At 31.5% G+C, this 22045-nt stretch overlaps 2 protein-coding genes across 2 annotated transcripts; one reads left to right on the top strand and one right to left on the bottom strand.

Moving 5' to 3' along the window:
- The first annotated feature begins 357 nt into the window (after nucleotides 1-357).
- LOC124537995 (galactose mutarotase-like) lies at nucleotides 358-5211 on the top strand. Its single transcript, XM_047114997.1, has 6 exons — nucleotides 358-481; nucleotides 943-1074; nucleotides 2139-2354; nucleotides 3131-3393; nucleotides 4214-4373; nucleotides 4813-5211. The coding sequence occupies exons 2-6, from the start codon at nucleotides 946-948 to the stop codon at nucleotides 5125-5127; spliced, it is 1083 nt and encodes a 360-aa protein (XP_046970953.1). The 5' UTR covers nucleotides 358-481; nucleotides 943-945; the 3' UTR covers nucleotides 5128-5211.
- Nucleotides 5212-6256: 1045 nt separating this feature from the next.
- LOC124538008 (tryptophan 2,3-dioxygenase) lies at nucleotides 6257-20992 on the bottom strand. The gene is made up of 10 exons (XM_047115011.1): nucleotides 20841-20992; nucleotides 16848-17017; nucleotides 15130-15263; nucleotides 12334-12456; nucleotides 11190-11281; nucleotides 10544-10688; nucleotides 9883-10004; nucleotides 8192-8319; nucleotides 7335-7428; nucleotides 6257-6495 (listed from the first exon to the last, which is right to left on the bottom strand). Exons 1-10 carry the CDS (start codon nucleotides 20855-20857, stop codon nucleotides 6288-6290), a joined length of 1233 nt encoding a protein of 410 aa, XP_046970967.1. The 5' UTR covers nucleotides 20858-20992; the 3' UTR covers nucleotides 6257-6287.
- Between the last annotated feature and the right edge of the window lie 1053 nt (nucleotides 20993-22045).

Raw genomic sequence — 22045 nt, 5'->3', positions numbered from 1 at the left:
TATATTAGTTATTCATGTATTTGAATACATTAAAAATATATTTGAATGCATTTAAAAAAAAACATATAAGTTAAATATTTATATGAAGATAAAAATTGAAATACCTATTTTAATCTTACTTAAGATTAACATTTAATTACTAACCTATTCATAACATTGTATTATTCAACAACGTATCATTTCTTACATATCTGGTCAATATCTTATTTATTCATAATTACATATAATTTAATTTCTTTACTGCACTTATTAATGATAATAATTTTCCCACAAAAAAGACATGTTTTATAATTAGCCGCAACCACGAGCGTAGGTGTTCTTTTTGATTTTATTTGACATCTGTATGAACTTCAGTGACACTTGTAACTAACTTAACTCCGTAACGAATTGCTCGGCACTTGTCTGATAAGTAACCACTATAAAATATACTCTGAGCACAAAATAGTCATATTCAAACTGAAGTGAGGAGCGCGCGTATTTAGTGAGTTTTTTTTTTAATCTCTTACTTTTCTTTTATAAATTAAGACATTTATGTATTATGACAAAGGAGTAAATTTATAGAGCATTGTTATATAAATTTGAAATATCTTATAAATGAATAAGAAAATAAAATCGAATGACTGTTAATTTAAGTTCGGTTACCGGCATTTTTATTAGATAATCGGGTCTCGAATTATTTGAATGACAATATAAGATAGCCTTTGTTTTTATGATTTTTTATTGAAGATAGGTAAATTTTGATACGAAATATTACTGTTTTAACTATATATGTAATTGTTATTTTTTTTTAAATGAACTAATAGATCAAATTGCTAACGACAGGTAACATACAAACACTTGCTGTTTTCTATAAATAATAGATTATTTGCAAAATTTTATAACGAAGAGCATAGAGTTCGCATAATATTTAAATTTATCTCATTGTTTATTTAATGTTATTAGAAAATGGTGCAATTACACGAGGAAGATTTCGGTACGTTTAGAAATGAGCCTGTTCGGAAATTCATATGGACTACGGACAGCGGTTTCTCGGTATCCGTAATATCTTATGGTGCTATTATCCAATCCATTGAGGTAATTATAATATGCACAAACAAATCCGTCGACAGACGTCTATCATATATTATATACTTACTAACACTTCCGAAACGCGCTACATATCCTGGTATATATTTTATGTACATACAAAATAACATCTCCAAATGTATGTATATTGATAGTACCTATGTATAATATGATATAAGGTATGTATATACATGTCATATACACTTTAAACATTAAGTACACTAGGTTTACTTTACATTAGATATATTTGAACACAAAAATCTTTAAAAATCTATTGCTGTTTTGCGGTACAAATGATGTAGTGAACACTATGCAGCTACATTGTATGTTTTGACATAGAATCGTGAGACAGTAATAACAGGATACAAACAATTTACTTGGAAATTGATTTGGCTAAATTGTCATTTGTTTAAATACATTTATGTAAAGATGTGAACTTCTATCTTTAAAAATACATTCCGTTAAATGGTAATGACTTAGGTAATTAGGGAGAAACAAGAAAAAAATAAAGCAGAGATATCTAGCATGTTGATTGTGTGAGAAGTTTCTGCCTCAGACTTTTTTTTTATTTTGCGTCTCTGCATTTAGTGAGTTTAAACAAACTCTTCAACACTATCACTACATATTATAAAACAAAGTCGCTTTCTCTGTCCCTATATCCCTGTATATTTAAATCTTTAAAACTACGCAATGGATTTTGGTGCGGTTTATTTAATAGATAGAGTGATTCGAGAGGAAGGTTTTTGTATGTATGTAGGAATGAAACATGCATAATTTTAGAAGTTTCTAATGTGATGTCGTAAGTAAACAAATTCTTTAGTATCAATTTTGCACCCGAGCGAAGCGGGGGGGGGGGGGTCGCTAGTTTTAAAATATATCACGAAAGATTACAAAAACAGCACAACCAGCAGTGGTTACAAAGAGATTATGTATTTATATTTACTTTATGATCATGTATATATACTTAATCACAAATTATTTTGATATTTTTTAGTGTCAAACTTACTAAAGTAATTTGGATGAATGTTAATAAAACTATGAGTATCATTTAAAAATCTTACGTTTCCTCGTAGGTTCCAGACAAAAACGGCATAAATAGTGATGTGGTGTTGGGCTTTGACGACATCGATGGTTACGTGAATCGAAATACGCCATATTTGGGCGCAACTGTTGGGAGGTGCGCGAACAGGATTGGTGGAGCATTTTTTGAAATTGACGGAAAAACTTATTCATTGGCGAAGAACATTGGTGAGGATCACTTGCATGGAGGTTTAATTGGGTTTGACAAGGTAAGTCATTGGCTACCTGAATATTCTTCTTGCTTATATATTACATTCTTAGAACTCTACCTACCTAATCATCATCATCAAAAACAGCCGATAAATTTCCCACTGCTGAAATATGCTTTAATGGTTGTTGGTTGATAGTAAACCTAATAATTAGTTAAATTCAAAATTATCTTTGTTTGTATCTTATCGTCTTTGGCTATGTTAAAGACTATACTAATTAGAAGATAGTGTAATTAGAAATTAAACAAGACCTCATTAAAATGATAATTATACAACTCAAATGTGACCAAACTGCATTTCTGATTTCAACATAAAACTATCTGGCTTTTGCCACAAGTGGAGGTTACAATACAAAATCAGTTCTTTACATGAGCATATTTTTATCTATCAGCCGAAAAAAATCGCAAGAGTCGAGCCCACTAGTCAGAACAGTTGAATGTTAAACATAGATTGAACCTCAAAATCTGGGTAAATACAACGAGTTTTTATACATGTGCTTAATTTGTATTTATTATTTATTACGTGCTCAACAATTAGGGAAGCAACATCGAGAAAAGCTGATGAACTATACCGCTACTAAATCTTCCACATAACATATTTATGTGTGTTCCACTCCTACACCAAAGACCACAGGAACAGTAGTTTAATTAGCATCAAACTTATTCAAAAGGAGACTTCTGCTGTAAAGTGGAATAATTACTTACTCACCTACTTTGTATACTTACCTTCTTTTTGAAAGAATAATTATATTTACAACGATATTCTTCTGTTTCCAGGTCAACTGGAAGTCAACCGTTAACGGTAACAAAGTTGTTTTCAGCTACTTGTCCAAAGATGGCGAAGAAGGATACCCTGGTGATTTACTTACCAATGTTATTTACGAAGTCAATGACGACGATGTACTGTACGTGGAATTTATGGCAACCACCACCAAGAAGACCGTGGTCAACTTAACCAACCACTCGTATTTTAACCTGGCCGGTCACAATGCTGGTTCAGCCGAGGTTTACAACCACGTTATCAACATAAACGCTGATAGGTCAGTTCTTAAATTATATTAAGAGACTCGCTATAATAAAGTTACTAAGTCAGACCGAGTGTCTGATGCGGTTTGTCGCTCTTACGCAACGCCATAAGATACATAGAGTTCTAATCAAGATATTTTATGGTAAAGAAGGAAACAATGCAAAAGAATTATCAATTTTAAAATATGTAATAAACTTTAATTAATTAGCATAGTCAAGCGATCGGCTTCGCCTTGGTATGGTCTGGCGATAATTCTTCAAGAAATTATCAAACATAAGTACTCAGTCTGTTCTTGGGTTCCAAGCTTGCTTGATTATTAATTTCATAAAAAAAATAACTTAGTTTTATATTTGTGAGGAATAGTTGAAATTGGATCGGAAACGTATTACAGTCGTTATGAGTATTGTAGAATAGATCCCTTAACTGATTTTATAGACGTTTAAGTATATAGCAAACAAGTATAAGAACTTAAAATTACACTTCGATAAAGACTTTAGTCTCATTTCGACGGATCCCAAGAACAAAATCTTATGGAAAAATAAGAGAAAATCGACTTTATTGTTAATTATTAACCTGTATAACATTAACTACACGGTAGTGTGTTTTTCTTTTAAATTAAGTGTTTACTTTTTGAGATAACCAGTAGAACAATACCGTATATGAAATAACGTATATGAAAAACATCACAAAACTTTAAGCCATCACACTGTAAAGTAGGAATTTTGCAGCTACGATTTTGTTCTTGAGACCCGTCGATTTGTCCTTAAAATAAAACAAAGCTGAGATCTGATATACAAAAGATATATATGTGTTAATCAAGATTGTTCTTACAGAATTACTGAAACCACATCCGAGTCGATTCCAACCGGCCGTTTTATTAAAGTGGGAGGTACACCTTACGATCTCCGTGTGCCAACACGACTGGGTGACGCCATGAGGAGAGCGACTGGCCTATATGACGACAACTTTTGTGTTACTTCAACTGGCAAACAGGTAATTTGTAACCAATTTCGAATTCTAAAATGTGTTATAAATATCTAGTTAAGTGTTAAAATTCTCAAACACATAGACGAACATACGCAGCGTGCGCCAGTTTCTAATTTTACAGAATTGTGAGTTCACTTGATCTATATGCAATATATAAAAACACGCTATCAACAAAATGTCCAAAACAGTGTAATAGTTCGTAATTGTCGTTAATGGTACCTTCTGGGAGCGCTATATGTTCCAAATTTAAATTATACCTACATTAAAAAAATATTTTAATTGTGTATTTTACGTTTTCTGTTTGTTTAAGAAAAAGTTTTAATTTTAATATTGGAGAAAAAATATTTTACAAACAAGTTTTGTCTAGCAACAAACCTTACGATGATGTATTCGAAATATAATTATAAAAAAATTAACATTTAAAGACATTCATTCACCTTAATAGGATATCAACTTCGTCTCAAGAGTCACCCATCCAGCCTCTGGGAGATACCTGGAAGTTTACAGCAACCAGCCTGGAGTCCAGTTGTACACCAGCGATTTCTTGCCATCACCAAACGAAGCGGCTCTGGTAGGGAAAGGGGGCGTTGGATACAGACGCCATGGAGCCTTCTGTCTCGAGACCCAAGTATATCCTGACGCGGTTCATCATGCTGGCTTCCCAAGTGCAATACTGACACCAGGAGAAGTTTACAGGCATAAAGTAAATTATCATTTTGGATCCGTTTCAGTGGATGGGCCGCAAGTAGTTCTAAACTGATTCAGCCTAAAATTTGATGAAAATACTGAATGATCCTTTGCAAATTAAAGTTGGATTTGATTTAATTATGTCAGCGTAAATAATATATTTTTTATTAAATTTTAAAACTTATTTTTACTTTTCGTGCTTTCATTGGTCAGTTTATTGTATGTGATGTTGTCTCATATTTATTTATTATTTATTCATTTATGGAAGGTCTGAAGGTCATCTTGAACGCTCTTTAAATGTGGCATATGTTCGCAAGTGATGGTATCATCATGCTCATTTGACATATATTATACTAATTAATGTTAGTTAATCCTGACTGACCATAGCTAATTCGGATACAGGGTTTTTGAACCAATACGTGTCTTGCATTGTTTTCTAATACAGGCAGGAGCAAATAGGCCACCTGATGGTATGGTTACCACAGCCTTTAAAAAATATTAACAGTCTCCGACATCGGGAAATAAGATGTTAAGTACAGTCAGAGTAAGAAAACCTTCGTCAGTTTTAAAACTCATTCCTTTATCAAGTCTTAAGCTCTTAGTACCTTTTAAATCTAAACATCAAATTATTGCGACGCAATATGTCATTCTCGATCGCTAAAGCAGATTATCACTCATACTGAGCACACGAAAATAGATTTTAAGGTGAAGAACCTTTTCTTACCCCGACTGTACTTTAAAATCAGATCACAGCAATACTATGTACCGCTGCTCTGTGGTTGAATATATGATGAGTAAATCCCCTATACAGACAACTCACACACACAAAGCATGTATAAGTGTGTAAATTATTTAAAAAAAGAACATCATATTATCCAAACAAATTTATTATCATTTAATTATCAACCAAAGCCACTGGTATACTTATAGTTTACATTTGAAGAATTTATTAATTAATTTACACATGCAATAATTACATTTTAAATGCACCCAAAGTGCAAGACGATGGCTTAAAATGTACATTCTAAACTTATATAACATCTCCATATATATCAGCACAAATATATTCCACAGAGTAAAAATATTACAGCTTATAAAATACGTTTTTATTAATCTTGAGCAATATTTGTAAATTAATTATTAAAGAATGTTCTCTTTGTTGCACAAATTCTTAATATTTATCAATTATTTAAACAGCAATCAAATCTTAAAATGCAAATATAGCTAAATAAATTATGACGAAGAATTGATCGATAGTTTTGATAAAGAATCGTCTAATCCATTTTGTTGGTGATCTCCGTTCTGGCCGTTCTCCTTGATTTGTTCACCCCATGTTAAGTTAAGGTCTTTCTTCATCCCGTCATCAAGAGGGGGGATGAGGGAGCGAGGTAGCAGGAACGTCGATAGGTTAAAAAGGTCCAAGAACACCTTGTACCGGTCACTGGTAAAAAAAAGTTATAATTAGTTACATCTATATTTACTAACTCTGACCTACTCTTCTACTTAATTAATGTCTGACAAGTATAATAATAATTCCGAATACCCTATAAGAGTATTTTTAAAATACTGTAATAACCGTACACTTAATCAACTAAGCTTTAATGTTTGTACATTGAAATTAAACTCAGTTAAACACCAGTAAGAGTTTCAGTATTTACGCGAATAGGCTATTTGACAATGCGAATAATAGTGTCAATTATTGTAATCAGTATATGAGTCTAAAAACAGTTATTTATTAACGGTGAAAATAATACTTGAATAATTAAAAAATCCATAAATGAAATTGTATTATTTTAAACGTTTGTCACGTGACACAAAACGCTCCTGATTAGTCGGGCTTATATTGAAGTCACTTTCTTGTAAACCTTGCTTTTCTACAATATATACCAAATGTTAAAATACAGGCAAGTGACATCACCGACGCCATTGCAGCGCCATATTGTTAAACTAGCGTTTTCGCGCGCTATTTAAATATGGAATTTTTAATATGATATTTTTCGGCAAATATGTACTAGAAATAAAAAAAGCAACTTTAACTGGGTTCCTTAACTACTAAATTATATAAAATGGATTTTAAAAACCAGTCAAATAGCCTATTGATCGATAAAAAAAGGTATCTGATGAGTGTATAATCTTAGCCAACGAGGCTTGCATAAATCCCCTTAAACATGAATTGTAATACTTTGCTAAACGTATAAGCAAATAGATAGGTACAGAGAACTAAAAAATATTCGATTTTGAAATATACTCTTTGATATACTCAGATAATTTATTTCTTACCTAAGCGTGGATCGTAGATACTGGTATCCAGAGGAACCGCCTGTTCCGAGCTGCTGGGAGCCGATCATGCGTTGAACCATTATCACGTGATTATCTGTATCACGAATAGAATTAATTAAAAATAAACTGTTTCATGAAAAAAAAGACAAAGAAACATTGCATTTGCTTATTGTAGTTGAACTAAAAACTACTGGTACGTAAAAGAAAATATTCTGAGCTGAATATAGTAAACGGTAAAATTTTGCTGGTTTTTTGTTCCAACGAAAATATTCTTTGGCATTTATGCATTAAACATATAACCATAAATTTTATGTGACCATACAATTTGTAAGGCTATATCTTTTGCGTTCATTTTTAATTACTTTAATATCGATTTATCGGTTATCGATAAAATATTAGTTCTTGTTAGGAACATGTCAAATTAGTTAAAAAGTAAAATTGTCTATGGGATCATCTTGATATCTATGCTTCGTATCAATATAATTTGACAATCTATCAAAATGTATAGGCTGTATGCTGGATATCTTCATACTAATCGTGTATGTAAGAGATAATCCCACCAAAAACATTAAATGTAAAAAAACGCCAAGTCTCTCGATTCAGTCTTTCCATCGTAAAAAGTTTTGAGATCTCATAGAAGCCAAGTCCTATTCAAATTATTTTGTAGTTATAAATCAACATTTAGTAATTGTATCAATAGTTTTCTTTAAATAATAATTATAGCGACTTGGCAATGAGCAAAAATTAAAAGCTGCTTGCTGCCTGGAATTATGTGGAAATGTTACAGACGAGACCTGGGATCAGATTATTTGTTTATGTGTGAATCATTTTGGTAATATTGATAATAAAACACTTACAACGCCATTTCGTTATCAGGCTGTCAATGTCCATCAGCAGAGTCAGCAGTTGATGCGGCTGAGAGAAGCGTGGCTCATCGCGGTAGAACGTAATCATGATAGCGCCTTGTAGTGCGCGGTGGGAAAGCCTGGATATGTTAAATTATAAACACAATTACAGCTGGTATTCTTGGGTGCCATTCTTCTATTTGATTATTTCTAACAAATATATACCTCAGATGAATCGTAATGGGGGTAATTCTACTACTAAATTTATAATGATTACATATAATACTGAATCTATTTTGATGCAACTTCGATCTAATCGTAACACGATTACGAAACACACGAGTGATTACGTTTCGATTCGAAGTGACAATTTGTTAGTAGAATCGTTGATCGTTTGCGATGCTGGCTCGAAATAAAATGCAAGTAGGTAAAGCAATTCCTTAATTTAATTAGAATCATATAAAAATGACACCAAAAGATTTATTCACAAGGCAGTAGAATTGACGAAATAATGAAAGTAGCTTGAGATCTATAACCTAATAAAAAATTTACCTGTCTCGATGGTCAAGCGTCAAACGCATGTTATAATATTGTAGTGATAACTTCTTATGGGAGGCTAAACCGCTTGGTTACGTAATGCGTTACGGCGCCAGTCTGTTTGGCTTCCCTTTCGTTCGGTAGGCAGGCAAGAATTATACTAATAATGTGTATTCACAACACTGTAATGTACGTATTCAATAATTGTCACAATATTAAATAGTTCAATTCAGCTTTTGTATTGTTAATACGTATTCTGGGTAAATTAATCAATAATTCTGGTGAAATTGGTAAAATTTCGATAACTAAAGATAATGCGTAAACACGATCGATTATATCAATGGTTTCATGCAACATAGTTATAATACTCGTATATCGTTTTTTAATTATATAATCGTTAGTAGAGCAAATCAATTTTAGTAATATTTTAAATCTAATATACAGTGCCGTAAATAGCCTTTTCTGCGCCCTGTGCGAGCTTTATAACTGCGCCCTATTTAAGCAGACCCTTTGCCAATTTTACTGTCTCACTCACTAAAACTTAAACGCAGGTTCACTACTGAAAATGTGTTGCCCATTATAAACACCAAACACAAATACGCTCATGCGGTGCCAAAAAAATGTTTTTAATGATACTAGCACGTAAGTACGTTTGTATTGGAATCGAGTACTGGGGGCTCAGCGGAATCTTAACAAGAGCAAAACGAATAAAAAATAGTCCTGCCCAGTCAGTCTGTTCTTGCGCCCCCGAGAGTCTACGTCCTGTGCCTGGGCACCGGTGTCACCGCCCTATTTACGCCACTGGTAATATATGTAATAATGCGCATTAAAATGTAGTTTTTCGAAAACTGAGGCATTTTTGTATTGATTTTAGATTTAGATTATAAAAAGATTATTGATTAGATATATTATTATAAAAAAATCAAAACATGATCATGATTTGTGCTCACAAAGCTTGAAAGACTGAATTGAATCTCAATTTCTGTACTTTTTTTAAAAAAAGTTAAATTTTTCTAAAGTATTTATAAATATATTTTTTTTCTTATTTGTCTGATAACTTCCATCAATTGCCCTATCGCCCATTTCGCCGATTTTTGGGACACGCTATATACTAAATAATTATTGCTTGGTATTTTTGTACCGCATATATATCTGAGGTATCTTACCTTCTTTCTCCCCTTGAGCGCAGCGCGTCGTGAACAGCCGGGTCGAAGATGGATCGGTATATTTCCCGCCTGTTTTCAGCGTCCTGCAGACGATGGCGACGCACCACTTCGTTGGGTTCACGCTTAAATGCAATCATTTAATGGATTAATATTTAAAAAATATTATTACGTATTAGCAAAGCATCTGCTATAGAAACAACTGTTTTTTCAAAATAATCCGCTAGAATTAAAATCGACGATCATTTAAATATTGTATTTTTAATGAGGCGCTGTTCAGTGTCTTTCCTGTCTTTAACAGTCATTTGAAATTTTTATATCAATAGTATGATGTAAATATATATTTTTATACATTTACATCATACTATTTATTTATATTGATGGATGTATCTAACGTAATCCTTAACGGATTGTAAATCATTTGTTCGCAATTAGTCAATTATAAGAAATCACTAATTACATTTTTTGTTTGCAAAACATGGTTTTGGATATAATTTTGTCAAATCAAATGATAGTTGTATAAAAAAACTCTTTCCAATGCTATGTAATGAGCGTTTTGTAAAAGTATTTTACATTTAAAATAAATGACTACTGTATCCTCACAATAATTATTTTTTTAGACCTATTTGAGAAATATCGGTAAAAAGATTTTTTTTAAACCTACCATTGCTTCTTCGATATCGCCTTTGATCAGCTTGTCTACAGCCGCCTGGAATTTGCCCCAGAAGTTGAACCCGTAGGTATTAAGACCAGGCGTCCGTTCCAACCATCGTTCTATAAGTGCAAGAAGCGCGGGCTCCTCTTCAGACCTGATAAAAGAAAATAAAAGTGTAATATGTTACTTTGATGGTCTACCCCCAATTATTAATTACATTATGTCCTATCGAAAATCTGTGATACGCTGTTTTACAATACTTTTATTATTTTAATGTTTTCTATTACTTTATAAGTAGGTACATGACTTTACTCCACCTCTGGTATGGTAGGTAAATGGTAGTCAAGTTCAAAAGTGAAACTGGCCAGTTCAGTTAGGAAAAATGAAGTGCCAGCCCGGAATATACCTCCTCACGCCTCGTTGACAGGAAAAAGGGAACACGAGTGCTGGTCGAGAATTAAATTTTTTTGCGGTGGGGCAAAGAAAAGCGTTGCTAAATATTTTTTATGTGCGATTTAATTAATGTTCTACTTAGGCAGTTATTGTTCTACTTATTACAAACTTATACTGGCCCAACCTAGGACTAGAAGCGAGAGCACCTGCATACTTATAAACTAGCTAATAGACCAACGAGACAGTTGAAGATATTTCATACTTATGTAATGATTCTATGGCTTCCGGGTCATCTCCGAACACAGTTTGGTAATTTTGATTGTATTTAACACGCAGAGCTTGCTTTAGACCCAACTGAAACAAATGAAGTTAGATTAGAGGCGAGAAAACGAAATATGTACATTGATAATATAATTTCACAAACATAAAAAGTACAGTATCATCTACATTATTTGTTTAAGTTGTTTTTGATAACACAAGTATCATATTTGTGTTAATAAAACACCGATTTTTTTTTTAAATTATTAAGTGTCATTGTTTTGTACGTTTTAATAATACTGCTCGCAAAGTATTCATTTGTGCTAAGCGCATCAATCACATTAACGTGCTTCAACCACTTGTTTTTATGTCGAGACTTGTTTCATCCAGAATTTAATACCAGTATACCACTGCCTTTTGTCATATCGTGACATGACCACATAGCGCTTCTATTCCGATAACTTCACAAGCATTGTCATAGCAGATAGTTTTAAGACGTTCGAGTTAGCTGTATCGGCCTCGGTACTCACTATCAACGACGCTGTTATAGCAAGTAAGGATAACAACAGTACAAATTTTGGAAAAAAAAAAGGATCTATATATGTGTATCTAGCTTGCGGCTTCGCTCGCGTTTAGCACGTTTCTTGTTATGTGTTAGGTAAAAAAGTAGTCTATGTCCTTTCTTGGAATTCAAATTTGCTTCATACCAAATTTCATCAAATTCGGTTCAGCGATTTGTTCGTGAAACAGCGACAGACAGACAGACAGACAGACTTACTTTCACATTTATAATATTAATACATTATAAGGAGAATTAGTGTGACTTTCCGAACGTCATGCGTCAAGCTGACAGATGGCTTTTAAAATTCTTTCTCTTTTTGGCGGGAGGTGGCTCGAAATACGGTCAGGCGTATCATTGTTTTACTGTTTTTGTAATATTATTAGAAAACCAGAAATTGATTGAAGTATTTTGTTGTCAATGATTATTATTTTATATCCTTGCAATAAATTTGTTATAAAAGTAATTTTGTTTTGTTAATAATATAATATAGATTAAATGAATCCCATTACATGAGATATGACCAAGCCAATGATTGTGTCTCGTCTTTAACGTACAATGTTAAATAATTGTTACTCAGTCCACTTACTTTATTTTCCAGCAGTCGAAACTGAAGACTTTGGAATCCAGACGCCGGTCGTAAATAATTCCTGAAGTCCATAAAGTCTAATGGCGTCATGGTCTCTAAGATCATCACTTGGTCGACTAAAAGCTGCAACAATATAATGTAATATTTAATGTTGACAATGATTCCAATCCAATCCAATCCATCGGCCCATTTCCGTCCACTGCTGGACATAGGCCTCTCCAATTGCACGCCACTGAGATCGTTCTTGGGCTACTCGCATCCAGCTCCTGCCAGCCGTCTTGCGTAAGTCGTCACACCACCGTGCCCGAGGACGTCCTACACTACGTTTGCCTGACAATGATTAGACGCCCTAAAACTTTGTGTAATTAGGGACCTATATTATACTACATTTTTACACAAATAAAATGACAGTCGATAATAATATTCATTGAGGAACGTTTAGTTGCTATCTATATATGTACATCACTTAAATTACTCATAAAAACGTTAAACTCATGTATTGCTTATAAAGTAAAAAAAAATGAAGTAAAGTAACAGCCTGTAAATTTCCCACTGCTTGGTTAAGCCCTCCTCTCCATTAAGGAGAGGGTTTGGAACATATTCCACCACGATGTTCCAATGTGGGTTGGTGGAATGCACATGTGGCAGAATTTCAATGAAATTAGACACATGCAGGTTTCTTCACGATGTTATCCTTCACCGCCGAGCACGAGATGAATTATAAACACAAATTAAGCACACATATATATAGTGGTGCTTGAGTGGGTTTTAACCCGAAATCATCGGTTAAGATGCTCGCGTTCTAACCACTGGGCCATCTCAGCTCGTTACTATTGCTCATGTATATGTTAAATTCAGAAAATCTTAAACTAGCTACCCGACTCAGTTTCGAATGCGTAGAAAAACATTTATGTCGAAAACATATGACGCAAAAACTCTTATTATTTGGGCATGAAATTTTTCCAAGGTTTCGCGGATCAACTTACCTACTAAATTTTCATCACAAACATCAATGGTCTAAGAAAGCATTGACGAAAAGTATAAGATATACAATATATTTACTTGTAAACGAATATAAATATATGGTTTATATCTATAGTGAAAGTAAAAAGTATTTATAGCAATTAGAAATCAAATCCAATGTCAGTCTATAATCGAACTTGAATTCGTATTTTTAGAATGCCTCTTACTAGTCGCTCTGGTAACTGGTTCAAGTTTCAAACAAGTGAAACTTGAAATATTAATATGTTTTCTATACTTTATAACAAAATAACAATAATTAATTTCATCATCGTCACGATAATCATCGATAATATCAGCACGTCACTAGTTCCGACTGGTTTATCAATAAAAAGTGATGCGACTCTAAGTGCCGGGTCGGATGTCACGGCAAGCGTTGTATTATCAGGCCTATGCGTAATTTAATACGTAAACAATATAATAATTTATAAAGGAATGCGTGAAATACGAATGTACAATCACTTTATGTGATAGGTGATATTTTTAACTTTAATAATAACTGTATTAATAATTTTGTTATTAACAAGACAATTTTTTTTTATAAATATTATCAGCATTTTTAATGCTGATAATATTTTGATTAGACGGAATAATCAGAAGCTTCTATACAATTTTAGAAAATATATGTATTTGAATTTAATGATTATTTTTCACGCTTCTCAATATAGGTATAATATGTAGTTTTTTTTTATTATAATTGTATGTATTTTAGGCACAGATCTATGCATCTGTTATATTGTGGTCTTTCAAAATTCGATTTGCTATTTCGCTGAGATACGTTATATCTACATGTACAAATATACATTACACATAACTTGTTACTGCCTGTGGCTTTGTGTGTGTGGGGACAGGTTTTGGGTACCCTTTGTCCATTATTGCACTACTGACAGTGTGTACGTATGCATAATGACACGAAGATCGGTTGAGTAGTTAACCCGTACAAAATATAACATATAGAAACACACTTCTTCGTTTATCTTTATAATAATAGTTAAAATACTTTTTTATCATTTTACATTTCGTTTTTGGGATACAGACGTGAATTCCGTGAAGATAAATCTACCTCTTGGATAAATATATACTTATATATTTTTTTTTAATTCTTTATTTAAGTAAGGGACTTTTATTTATAAAAAATGCGTGGATATTAAAACTATTCTTTTTTTAAATCTTCAACTGTCCAAGCTTATTGCTCAGTAGAAGAACAAATACATTTGATTGAATGTGTGAATGAAATTGAATTGATAGTCTAAATGTCGGACAGAATGATTTATATAAAATCTTTAATAAAATGTACTCTGGTAAGAACGATAATAAACACTCGTTTATCAGTCATTCGGAAGTTGAATGTTAATTATGTTATGAAGAAAACATCTAATAAATACATAAGATATTCTGTTACTGATAAGTAGGTATGTGTACATAACATGTTCGATAGTTCGGTAGTTGTTAGTTGTACAGTCGGGGTAAGAAAAGGTTCGTCATCTTAAGATCTATTTTCATGTATACTAATCGAGAATGACATATTGCGTCGCAATTATTTGATGTTTAGATTCAAAAGGTACTAAGAGTTTAAGACTTGATAAAGGAATGAATTTGATTTTACTCTGGCTGTACATATGAGAACGACGAGTTTACCAATTGATTTAATGAAATTTCATATACATAGGTAACAGTTTTTATACGAAAGTAAAAAAATAAACATCCGAACTGTCATCCCCTATTTGTCAACAAAATACGAATCGACGTCAAAATTAATGAGCTAAATTATGTTACCTTTAATATTAACACTATTCTGTTTAGACGTTTCAAAATCTCCATGGTGTGGCTCTCGTCTAATCCTTCTACATCGAGTAACGATCTCACGGAGTCCACTTCAAATATTATCTGCTTAAACCACAACTCGTACGCTGAAACACAGAATACAAAATCATTTAGTTTATGCTACAAAAATACTCTATTTTTTTATTTCATCAGTTCAATATTATTATTAAATCATAGTAAAGTAAGAGGTCGCTCTGCTGCCCTTATAAGTAGAAAAATTGAATGTTTCACCACGCTATACCAGTATGGGTTACTGAATGGATAGTAAATATATTCGTATGTATAGTCTATTCCAATGGGAAGAGGAGAAAAGGTAAATAAACAACTTTGACCTTGAATTGATATGTCATTTGCGTTCGACTAGTGAGGTGAAAATAATTGAATGAATGGGTAATTAATGCTAAAGAACGATATATTTATTTTGATTTTAAAAGTAATTTTCCGTTTAAACAAAGTCAGGTCGTAATAAAAAACTTCAGAGAATTCCGAATATGCATCCGTGAACATGATACGAAAGATGAGAGACGAATGTCTTTCTTAACGTTGTATTATTTTCAAAACTATAAAATTGCTAGGCACAAAACTGATCTACATTTCGAGATAAGAGATTATTTTTAAGTAAAATAATTATTTTAACATTTTTGGTAAAAATATTATTAATATGTAAAAACCTTACTGTATAAAAATAACTTGTTTATCTATCGTTAGGTAAATTTTTACGTTTGTAATAAATAATTCATATTATATATTACAACCAATTAAATAAATATATTTAAAAAAAATATCTATAATGAATTTTAAAACTGAAATTATATATTTTTTATCTGTATAAATTCATTCGCCTACATTCGTTTAGCGAACATGCCTAGTTGAGGCCTCTATTTTTAATGTTCGTCATCGAGAAATGGCGTCTTGAATGTCGACAAAACTGTTTTCGTTACTTTGGAAGTAAAATTAAAGTGGATCTTTGTAGTTTAGTGAAATATTGTTGTATTACAAATGAAGATATATTAATCAAGAACTGTTTGTAGTTAAAGTTATAGTTGAATTATCAACAAAACACTTGTGATATTGAAAAATACGGTATGTTTTGAATGTTTCCTTTTGTCATTGGAATGGACTATAGAATAGAATTGAATAGACATCATCTCCTTTCGAGGAGAAGGTTAGAAAGACGCTGTTTCAATGCGGGTATGTGTATTCACATGTGAGAGAATTTCGTTGAAATTAGACTCATCAGGTTGTCTCACGCTGTTTTCCTTTAGGTCGAGATGAATTATGAACACATGCAAATCTAGTGGTGCTTGCCTGGGTTTGAACCCGCAAACTGGGCTGTTTCGATTATACTCGTATACATGTGGCACATTATACATCGGTTTATTTGACAAATGCTTATAAAAATAAAAGGCACTAATTGTCGCCCGCAGCTTTGCACGAATTCAAGGGATCGGTCGTCAGGTGTTACGCATGAGTAATTCCTATGTTCTTCGGATTCTAGATTGCATCACTCGAAATTTCATCAAATTTAGTTTAGTGATTTTGTCGATAAAGACCAACGGACAGACAGAGATAAGTACGATGGCATTTATAATATTAGTATAGATGAAATAATTGAATAGATATTTTCACTTTGATTTAGAGTCTAATTTCAAATAATTTGAGCAATTTACCTTGATGTGTCACAATAAACAGATGTTCATCATGCACAGGTTTCGATGATTCGGCGCTGAGCATTCTCTGAGCGCTGAGCAATTTATCGAGCATCAAATATTCCCCGTAGAGCATTCCCGCCTCATTACCGAGGTGGTTACCTTCTTGCCCTGCTTCATCTATTATTGATCTAGAAAATAAATCATAACATTAATATATAATATAATAATCGTAATAACTTTTAATTTTCACAGCTTCATATACTTTATGTACAGTCAGAGTAAGAAAGCCTTCGTCAGTTTTCGAATTCATTCCTTTATCAAATCTTAAGCTCTAGTACCTTTTGAATGTAAAAATCAAATCATTGCGACGCAATATGTCATTCTCAATCGGTAAAGCAGATTATCGCTCATACTGTGCACACGAAAATAGATCTTAAGGTGACGAACCTTTTCTTATCCTGACTGTACACCGTTATACACAAGAAATAAATATGTAATTTTAAAAACTTTCATAAGTAATCGGTATTACATGATTATTGACAGCTGTTGAAAATTAAGCGATATTCATAAAATACTAGAATGTATCTCACTAAGCATCGCTGAAGTAAAGTAACTGTAATAAGTAATGGTGCGTCACAATTTCGTTTTCGGAGTACTCTTAGTCTTTCGTATATACTTTACTTTTATTAGCAGATATTATTAATATTATAAGCGATGCGCAAATTTAAACGAAAAAAATATTCAAGAATCTTAGCCTGATAATTAATTATACACATATTTTTCCTTAAATTATTAAAAATAGTGTTACGATCTTGATTTATGACGTAGTAATTAAAAGCGCTTATTCATGTTGTGATAAAAAATTTACTAAATTATAACTGCTACTATTGAATTGTATTAAAATTTAAGTTTTTTATGTATAAGTCTTCAATTTTAAATTGGCAAACATAAAAAAAATAAGTTACTAAGTATATTTATAGGCTTGTCAACCTTAACTATCATCTCAAAAAAAAAGTGTTGGTCTTAGTTTTTATAGACAAATAAAAATTATGAATTGTATTCCTTATAAAAGAAAAGACAGTCGTACGCAACTGGTTTAAGAACTCGTATTTATTATAGTAATCCATCTGTTCTTCGGATTAAAATCTAATTAACATGTGTCAAGACAAATTATTCATGGTACGAATATAAAAACAAGTAAGCATTAAAATACATTACTTCAAAAATAATCATCTTTAGGATTCCGATATTAATCCTACGTTTTACTGTCTAAATAATAAAATTTTAAAATCATAATATAATATATACAGCATATAATTAAAATAATGTAATTGTGTATGTTATTATGTAACTAAAATTTGAGCGCTTTCCGTATGGATAAAAATTTAAATGAGAAAATAATATAATAGAGAGGTTCCTTTTTTTGCACATTTAAAGGGGCTATAATGTTGAATTGACAGGAACAAATTGTTTCGTATTCATTTAAAATTTAATGAAGAGAGTAGACGCTTGAATACCGACGACTTTTTTTATTCTTTTTAATCTTTACAATCCATAACGTGTATTTATTTTGCGGTTGGTCTTGTGTCTGAATCCTTTTAAGACATCTTATTTGCTCATAAATCGGATTATAAGAGTGTACTTGCGTACGTTATATTATTATAAGTATATTTGTGCAAACACTTATGCTCTATGACATAGCCTGCCTAGTAAGATAGAAAAGGGAGATTCACTCGAGAATTGCTGTGATGGACGAAAGCGATTTCGAAGACATCTATTAATTAGATAACTAAAGACGTAAAAAAAACTTTATATATACATTGTTATTCATATTTAATTTGAATATTTTTTTAATTATCAACAAAATTTAAATACATATTTAATTTTCGGTTCATCTGCAAACTCGTTACATCCTTATCGAAATCAACTTTAACCGAAACGTTTAACAAAAACGCTATTGAAACTCGTTCGATCGCTTCACGTAAACTGGTTTGAATACTATCTGAAGTAACAAGTGTATGATAATTGAATAATGTTACAAATAAACACGATTGGAACAATTAACTATTTATCTTTGCCATTAGTATTCTTTAGTTGAACTTAAGGGTAGAAAATGAAAAGAAATTGATGTGAACTACAGGCTTTCGACCAGAATTATTCGAGTAATACATTACAATTTTTTTATGGAAACCATGTGTTCATATCAAATAGATGTTGTTTTCGATGCCTTATTAAATTGGTGACACAGAAAAGATTGTCACTACAATATTAGGGCGTATAATCCGTGCAAATGTGAAAGGTATGTTATAGAGTGTTATAGTTCAAAGGAGCCTTTGTAAACAATTTCTGTAAGATATTCCAATGGAAAAAAGAGAAAAAATAAACAAATCTCAGATCTACGTATTTTATGCGATTTGTTAATAACTCTAAATATTGTGCACTGTTAAGAATTTATGATCAATATATCTTTATTTATAACAAAACACTGTTATTTTCACTTTAATTACTAAGTACTTATTTTCACTTTTATTTTACTTTGAAAATTTCGATAACAGTTTTGCCTACGTTTGAAACGCCATTTTTTGGCAAATTCAGTGAGTATCATAGATTAATCAAGCTCCCGACCATTTCTAATTAATGTAAAATAAATAAAAAATTAATCGTTGAATGGTATCGTTGAAACTTTCTTACAACATGGTGTTTGTTTTATATCTGTATTTTAATATAGTATTTCGGACTTGATTCTGAATTAATTATGTTTATTTTATGCATTTATTACGATACAAGTATGTTATGTTTTTCCTCGAAGAATATTGATTTTTTATAATTTTGGAATAAAGACATTATATACGTTTGGATGGATTTTATTTATATTAATTTCAGACGTACGTTTTATGGAAGTATTTTAGATATAGTCTTGAAAAAATAATATATTTCAAATCAAATCAATTTTATTCAAGTAAACTTCACAGTGAAGCGTTCTTGAATCGTTGATTTTAAATAGATACTACTATGACTTCGGAAAGCGTGACTCCTGGGAGAAGAAACGGTAAGAAACTCGTATTTACTATTTTCTCTTTTACAACCTATAAATTTGTAACTGCTGGTCGAAGGCTATCTATTCTCATAAGAGACAGGTTTGCAGTCAAGTGCTCTAATGTGTGAATTGTGGCTGAAAGTCACACAACACATGCAGGTTTCCTCTCGAATATTTTTTTTGGACTTCATCGTAAAATTCGGTTTCGGGATTTTCTGCGAGTCTATCTGGGCAGGTATTACAGGAATGCGAATACAATATGACACTTCAATGGTGCTCGCTTGAGTTTGAATCCGCACTTATCGGCTGAGGTTCACACTTCTGAAGACTAGGTCATTTCAGCTTTTTATGTTTTAAAGTTAAACACAATAAATAATGTAATCGCTCTTCACCATTAGTATATTTTATTTTAAGAATAAACATTACTTATCTAGCTAGAACCTCAAATATTAGGATGTCACTTTTTTAAACTATTTAATCTTGTGAAAAATTATAAAAATAGTGAGATGCTATTCTACCCTTTGTGGGTACTACTTCTGACAATAATGGTTACAAATGATAGCGAGTATCATTATTTGTAAAGTTAAAAAAGGTTCCAGTAATATTGGGTTTATTATATTATCTTAGGGTTTTCCTTTTTTTATATAGGTTACAATTTGTATTTTGTATTTTTTTATTTAATTCTGAAACCGTCGGTTGTATTAATTGATGTAAAAACTTTTATTATTTTATACCGCTAGTAATAAATATAATTAATAAAAAAATGTAGAACACAGATATAATAATCCAAAGTTATTTTAAAACTGATTTAATTTAATTGTGGTCGAAATGGCTTTTATATATTTTTTATTTTCATTATATCTTGTTTTTTGTTTTAAATTAAAATAACTTTTCACTTATATTCTGATAAGAGACTTTGGCATAAATATTTACATCACTGACAAAAAAATAACAATTTAAAAAAAATCACTAACCTCATAGGACAGGCCATTATTAAAAATCAATAATTTCCAAAAAGTTATGTCAAATAAATAAAATGTTCCAAATTTAAAATCACGTGGCACAACACAACGCTGCACACGCGCAATCCCTGCGCGATTACACTCGAAACTAAAGTGTAAGCATTTAATACTCGATTCTCGAATGTCCAAAAGTGATGGATGTTTGTACATGCATCAACGGCGATTTCATCAGTCTGCAATACCAGCACTAGTAAATTAGTTCACTGTTAAGATTATTTTTTATCCGAAACGAGTTTTTCATCGAAGATGTTAATTATAATATGTGTAGAGAGTAAACACCTTAGGATGTTTAGAACTGTTCTATAACCTGTGAAACCTCATCGACGAAAGAAAAAAAATACGCAAAAAATATATGTATCGTTACTTATTAAAAATGTATGTATCGTTACTTGGACAAATTAAATTTGTAATAAGATTTATAATCATGTAAAATTATCATAGACTAGTAGTTACCCGCGGCTTCGCTCGCCTTTTTGGGGTGTTGGTTGTCATGTGGCGAATGGCATGGCAATAAAGTAGCCTATATGTATGTCCTTTCTTGGAATTCAAGTTTGCTTCCTACCAAATTTTACCAAATTCGGTTCCGTGGTTTGGTTGTGAAAGAGCGACAGACAGAATTACTTTCACTTTATAACATTAATATAGATAATATAAATTAGGATTAGATATTTTAATTCCGTTCAAGATTTTTATCTTTGCTTATTTTCGATTAAGACTATTAAAAAGTTTGTTAAAAAAAAACAATAAACTACTTAACACAACGCTCACATTCCGCTGACATCAGGAGAACACAAACAATGAACAATCGAATTATTATCGGAAGTTAATTTAATGTAATTTTTATCAGTCTTTTATTAACCTGCTTAGTAAAAAGTTATTTTAAATATAAATATATATAAAAAAAAATAAAATTTTACAAAGACTTTCATCGGTATAATAACTCGTATGGGTATAAAATATTTAAATATATAAATAATGCAATATGTAATGATAAAGAATCATTTAATTGTAAATATTATTACCCTATTAACAAAACATTAGAATGTAAAGGAATTAAAAAGGTCCCATAAAAATCGTTCATTCTCAGAACTTGCAGGTATTTTTTTTTTGTAACAGAATATATAACAGTTATGAGAAAGCAACTATATTTATGCTTT

The sequence above is a fragment of the Vanessa cardui genome, chromosome 19 (assembly GCF_905220365.1).
Source record: "Vanessa cardui chromosome 19, ilVanCard2.1, whole genome shotgun sequence".
In the NCBI taxonomy this organism is placed as follows: Eukaryota; Metazoa; Arthropoda; class Insecta; order Lepidoptera; family Nymphalidae; genus Vanessa; species Vanessa cardui.
The sequence above is the reverse complement of the archived record's forward strand: the minus strand, read 5'-3'. Positions and strand labels throughout refer to the sequence as shown.